The sequence below is a fragment of the Aspergillus caelatus genome, assembly GCF_009193585.1.
Source record: "Aspergillus caelatus strain CBS 763.97 unplaced genomic scaffold BDV27scaffold_171, whole genome shotgun sequence".
In the NCBI taxonomy this organism is placed as follows: domain Eukaryota; kingdom Fungi; phylum Ascomycota; class Eurotiomycetes; order Eurotiales; family Aspergillaceae; genus Aspergillus; species Aspergillus caelatus.
Window position 1 is genome coordinate 73862 of NW_022475434.1, and position 6503 is coordinate 80364.

The 6503-nt window shown below is 48.9% G+C and overlaps 2 protein-coding genes across 2 annotated transcripts; both read right to left on the minus strand.

Annotated features, from left to right (window-relative positions):
* Positions 1-128: 128 nt before the first annotated feature.
* BDV27DRAFT_166925 (uncharacterized protein) lies at positions 129-1130 on the minus strand (the record flags this gene model as incomplete). Its single annotated transcript, XM_032074318.1, has 1 exon — positions 129-1130. One exon carries the CDS (start codon positions 1128-1130, stop codon positions 129-131), a length of 1002 nt encoding a protein of 333 aa, XP_031924593.1.
* Positions 1131-2058: 928 nt separating this feature from the next.
* Positions 2059-4002, minus strand: BDV27DRAFT_166927 (putative general amidase; the record flags this gene model as incomplete). Its single annotated transcript, XM_032074319.1, has 6 exons — positions 3670-4002; positions 3348-3617; positions 3160-3301; positions 2367-3103; positions 2227-2317; positions 2059-2174 (listed from the first exon to the last, which is right to left on the minus strand). The coding sequence occupies exons 1-6, from the start codon at positions 3982-3984 to the stop codon at positions 2059-2061; spliced, it is 1671 nt and encodes a 556-aa protein (XP_031924594.1). The 5' UTR covers positions 3985-4002.
* Between the last annotated feature and the right edge of the window lie 2501 nt (positions 4003-6503).

A 6503-nucleotide genomic window follows, 5' to 3' on the forward strand; every position in this document is an offset into this window, starting at 1 on the left:
CAGGAGCCAATAGCGGGCCGGAACCAGCCGGTGAATTGGTAAATTACACGCTTTTCGGGCAGGCCATACATACCGATACACCTTTGATACATCGCGATCAAATGATGATAGTGAGCTTATCCCGGCAATCACAGAGGGATACTGAGGTTATCATCCTTATCGAATAGGTGGAACAGATAGCGTGTGGTTCCCTCGTCCCGGCTGGTCCAGACGCGACTGAGGAATAGCCGGAGATTCGCCACAAAGGGGTAGAAGCTTGAGCCATTGATGCTCTGCAGCAACGAAATGATATTTTCCCGGCCAACAGAGTCCTGGACCTCAGCTCCGGCAACGAGCAGAACCAATGATATGTTGGGAGGATGTTGTTTGGTCATCGCTAGACAATGCTGCATCTCCCTAATAATTGTCCGGGAAAGGAGCTCGGCTTCATCATCTCGCTCTCCAAAAGGGAATCGCAGCCGGTGCAAGATGAGAAGGGTCGCACTGCGATGGAGATTACCCTGTGTAAGGAGGAGGAGCATCTCCTCCTCCGAGAAGCGCTCGGTCGTTGCAACTGACACACTAGGCGCCCATGCGATAATCTCCTCACGAAGATTGTCGAAGCAATCGGGAGAGACAGTGAGTTGAGAGCCTCTCCTGATGGAGGCCCCAAGAAGACAGACACGATAGAGAAGGGGTAGAAGCGATCCGCACAGGCCCGCATGGTGGTTTACTAGGTACGGATCACGCACGCGATACTGGATCACGGGAATCCTAGCTCGGAAAAGAGACTCGGTGATGTCGAGGAAGACCAGACAGAGCAATTCCCTCGTGTCCGACTCCTGTAACTGTTCTGAATAGTAGAGTGGGCGGATCAATGATAGGGTGAACCGGCAAATGGTGCTCGCCGAAATCCCTGAGATGAGCCGGTGAAATGTCACCAGACTTAACCCCAAGGATAAAACGTAGCCCGCATGCTCAGAACTGGTGATTTGGGCATTCCGCAATGCCTGTAGTGCAGCTGCACAGCTAGCCCAGTCACCGTCACTACAGGCTGGCTGGTTGGTGGTCGAGCGCAGAAGGACGCGGCTGACAGCCACATAAGGATCGAGCAGTAGCAGGGGAGCCTCCTTGATGCGGGCGCGAATCATCTGGCTCATCTCACGACTCAACGACTCTCCGAGTGAGAAAAACTTACAAATCTCGACCGCCGTATACTCGGACACGCGGGACACGGAACTCTCCCAGCGTAGCAAGCTCAGAAGCTCTATTTTGGGCACATTTGTCGTCATCAGCTCGCCATTCTCACGTTCCTGTGTTGCTTCAACAGTGAAACCTAATGAGGTATCTGAAGTGGGAGAGATGCCATCGCAATCCTTCATTGATGCGGTTTCCGCGACCGAGGCAACGTGTGGCTTTCGCCCCGGTCGCTGGCGTCGCCGGGAATAGGTGCATGTGTAGTGCAAACGATAGCAGCGATAGCATGTCTCTCCTGGTCCCGCAAGACAGCGGGATCGGACCGTATGGCATCGATCACAAGCGGATGGACGCATGGAGGGATTTTAAAACAGTCTCTCTGTTGGCGTCGATCGATGCGGAGATTCAGATTCGGGGCGGTGGAGATCGTGGTGGAGGAGTTGAAGAAATCCAGGGCTTGGCACATCCACCTCGAGTTGGCCATTACATACCATATACAGATAAAATAGTGTTCATATAGTTCTTTTGATTTTCCAAAAATGAGGCAAAGATCTTGGGATATCAGTACCTTGAGTAATTACTGTCCATCCTTCTTGGTTATCTCAATATTATGCTGCGAAAAGGCCATTTAGAACGACTAGGTGGAATTATAGATTACGACGGATTGCTTCTTAGGAGCTGCTACGATGGTATGACATTGAAGTTATTGTAATCCCTATCAGTTGCCTAGGGTTGTAGGTTGAAGGCTAGAACCATACAGGATTACAGGTGTTGACCTGGTTATACTAGGGTATATAATTTAGTTATCCTAGCGTCTCTATCTTGCAACCTCAAACTACTTCGTGGATACCGAGCCTAAGGCACGCAACCCATACTTCCGATTTACCCTTTCAGACACTGATCAATAATCTTGGACATCTGTAGACACTCCTCGTCGCGCATTGTGGTCGTGAAAACCTGGATCCCACATGGGGCCCCTTCGACTGATTTATAGTCATCTATAAGATGTCAGTCGTGCTGTCACAATAAACCTATCGCTGATATACTCACATTCTGGTGCAATATGCTCATCGCCAACCTGGAAGGTTTCTGTCGCGTCCAACTCGTTGACCTGCCCAAATGGAATGACACATGCGGGATACTAATGGTATGTCAGCTGGCGAAACGCAAATAGAGTGAAGGTGGCATACATCAAGACAGTTCAAGAAAATGGTATATGGTGCAGGACCAAAGGCGTCATGGGCGACCGCGGTGTTTTGTGCCGGTGGTGCAAGACAAATATCCAGATCATGTTGTTTCCACATCTTGCGATATTCCTCCTTGAGTTCGGCTCGACGAGTGTTCAGAGCGGCCAACTTGGCTAGACGGTCCATCGAACTCATATCCGGTAGGGATGGTTTATGGAACTGTTTCACCTTTGCAATCTGGGCGCCAATGTGTTGCAGTGCTGGCACCACAGGCTCGCCGGCGGAGAGGACATGGCCGAGGGCGCTCTGGTCCAGCCCGAAGATCCCCGATGCCACTTCATTAAGTTCCTTGATCCAACACTCTTCGTTAGTGAGGTGAACGATCTCATGGCCCTGGTGCTCCAGACGTTGTATCGCTTCTGCCAGTATCCGTTTGATTGGGGGATGCAATGGAAAGACTGGGTGCTCCGGAACAACACCGATTCTCAATTTAGACTTCGCCCTGACATCTCGCCAGGGCACATCGATGACAGTGGAGTCATATAGACTGGGCTGGATATCAAACACCGAGCGAAAGAAAACCTCAAGCCCGTCAAGGTCCAGGGACAAAGGCCCAGCACACGAGAGAATGAATCGCATTCCGCTAGTTGAGCAGATACGAGTGCCTGCGTTTGGAACTCTTGACGCACTAGGTCGGAAGCCGTAAGTCCCGCAACAAAGAGCAGGGACGCGAATGGAGCCTAACAACGCAACCTGTCAGCCAAGGGAAGTGAGTGGTTAAATACGTTGGACCTACCGCCCACATCAGTGCCGACTCCCAAAGGTGATCCTCGCAGTGCAACTAGTGCGCCCTCGCCACCACTCGATCCTCCAGGAGTTAGAGTGGTATTCCAAGGGTTCAGGGTACGACCGAAGACGTTGTTGTGCGAGTCAAGCGCCTAGAAGTCTGAGTTTTGATCCGCTCATTGGGTTAAGTGATCTTACCATCATCGTCTGGGGTACATTAGTCTTCACATAGATGACCGCCCCCAGATTCAAGAGAATATCCACAAGCGGTGAATGCCCTGTAGAAACCTCATCCAGGAAGCAGACCATGCCAATAGTAGCCTCGGTACCTTTATAGTGAAAGCTATCCTTGATACTCACGGGCAGACCGTGAAGGGGACCCACCAATTGTCCTTGGGAGCGAAGTTGGTCGAGATACTGGGCTCGCTCACGGGCCTCCGCAAACATTGTCTCTGTCAGACAGGAAACCTAGGATGGTTAGCGGTTCAAACGTGGGATTGAGGAGACTGGCGGTATATACCAGTTGCTGTGCGATGGCTGCCCGCTTGCAGTATGCCATAGTCACTTCCACCGAGCTTAACCTTCCGTTGGCCAATGCCGCTAGCAATTCTGGAACCGTGTACTCTTCTGTGATCTGCAGCTCGTGCTGCGTCATGATGCCAGATTCACGGATGATATCATTTTGGATCAAGTTGTTTTTGTGGTCCGCTAGAGGAGCGTGTAGGGAAGCCATCACTTCATTTGGAATACGCCATTCGGCTGGTATGTGGTTGGCGCACCTCTGTCGTTTCTGCTCGACTCGGTGTTGCCAACTGGATTCTTCGTTGGAGCCCATTCTCGCTGCAACGGCCCGGTTCAATGGGAGAAAGGTGGTGAATCTACGAACTTTTCCGCTTTTATGTTATGAGTTGATCTGTCACTGGGTGAGTGCTGAGCGTGAACCATAAACAATATGAATTGATTGACAGGGGAATCCAAGAGCGTGGGATCGCCCATGTTATCTAATACTCTCATCGTGTACGAACAGCCGAGGCTCCGGAGAAAAAGAATCCACCGGCTCGGTCAAGATTCTCGTTGGCTCAATCTCGGCACTGTGGAGATACCAAGGAAACATGCATATAGTACTTCCAGCCTAGCAAACAGACTAGTAAGAGTACAGGAAACAGAAGAACGCCAATTAAAAAAGACATACAGCAGCATTAGTATGACTGTACTGACCCAAAGACAATTTGTGGGTGTCGCGTCGCTCTTGGTGGTCTTTAGGGCCTTCTTCAGAGACCTGAATATTCTTAATATCCTGCTCTTTTACCTGATCAAGTGAGATTTCGGCTATAGCTTCTGCGAGCTGGAGATGCGCGCGCGCCCGGGGAGGGGGGAGGTTTCCATCTGGCCTATGGTATGTTATCGGATGTGATGGCCGTAGCGTCTGCTGCACTGTCGCAGTGACCCTGTACGGACGAACACAAGTCAAACGCAGAGTGCACATTCGATACCAAACATGAGTATAATAGCCCAGCTAATGCGACCCCGATGTTCCCCGGGTCATCCGGGGTCCTGGGCATTGTGGGCCGGACAAGGAGCAGCCCCCAGAACCCCGCATATTGTCTGTTGCCCACTGACTGTTGGACGACAGTTTCAAGTCTTTGTCTCTTGCCCAAGAAGCATCTTACAATCTTAATTTGCGCAGACCCACTCCGTATCTAGCTTTCATTGCTCAAGACTAAGTATTACGCGGAATGGGTTCATTGAGCCGTGGGACATTGATGTTGTTGTAAGGTTCAGTTTCAACTTACCGGTGATGACCTATATCAAAGTCGCTATGCCTGACTCTCCTGCTGTGTTCTGTATGGTGGCGATTGCATGTCCCAAGGATTAAGAAGATCAGAGCCATCAAGAGATGACCTACCCTTCTCGGGTTGACTCTCCGGTGTGATGGTCCCGGGGTTAGGCGTGTTTCAACAGCCTACCCTGTTAAGTCACCTATAATGCCGCTGAAGACGCATTTAATCAAGCCATAGTTCTTTCAGTATATGATAGAGAACCCTTTTGGTGATCAATCTTGCAAAAATGGAGCAATTAACTCCATTCATGGAGTCAGACGACAATTATCATACGTTCCAACACCACTTACATGCATCGAGAGGCCGACCCATAACACCATATCAAAAGCATTTCGAGTGTGTAACTCAAACTGAAGGTTCTATTCAAGCAAGCTTGCAATCAACTCGAGTCCAAACATGGTTAGTATATACAGAAGAATCTATTTTCAGATACATTTTCCAGTCTACCTGTCTACAATTGGCTCCTGTCAGGGTTTATGGCCTTGTTCTGTTTTTGGGGTTTTCATGATATTATTGTATTACTATACCTACGAGAGTATATCATTCCTTCCTTTATGGGTCGATTGAGACAGCGGATGACTCAGGTTAGGTAATATACCTTGTACGTAACATGACAAGTCTCTGAAGGTGCGCCGTGCATTCGACTATTTGCAACGTTCTAAGGCCTTAATAAAACCGAGTCTTGCTATGAAAATAGAACAATATGGAAATAACTGCAGATATATCAACGATGGGCGCAAGAAGGGAGAGCCAATGTGCTCAGCCTTCAACGTGGGCAGATTGTGATGTCAATCCAGCTCCAAGGACTGGCCGCTGTGGATTAAAGCCGGCCCAAGTCCCAGAACGCCGTGTGTACAGCTGGTATGTATAAAGCCAGGGGCCCCCGATTCGCGTGCCAACGCCGTTGAGCAATAGCACCTTCCCGGCCCAGTGTACTCCTCCCGAAGAACCAATCCGACCCCTTGTCGCTTTTGCTTATTTTTTTAGCGCAGATGTCTGGCCTCACGTTCGGATTCGAGCAAGCAGAGGATGTCGTCGACACGGACTGTAAAGGTTCTAGGTTGTGCTTGAGTGAGGAGGGTTTTGGTTTTGGATTCAGGGAGGATGAAGGATGGAGAATGAGTTGGTTATTATAATTAAATAGCATGGACAAATTATTTCTTCTATCAAGTGGGTGAGAGCACGCAACGGTCTCTCTTAATAGATCTCGAAGTATTTTTTTAAAGCGTTCATCCTGTGTTCAATAATATTATGTTGTACTGACCGTTATTTCCTCCATTCCAAAGCTCTATATATATGTTAGCTCAGGTCTTTATATTCTTAATAATTCCTATATTGTCTCTTTCCACAGAATCAGTGTAATCTGTCCTCCAACTACCAGGCTCTGTCCAGTATTAAGTAGCAAACTCCTTAGTAGTAAATATTATTACAGTATTTGCAACTTCAACCAGTAAACACAATCTTTACAATATAATTAAGTCAGCTAAAGTAATATAAGAAAATCTAAAAATTG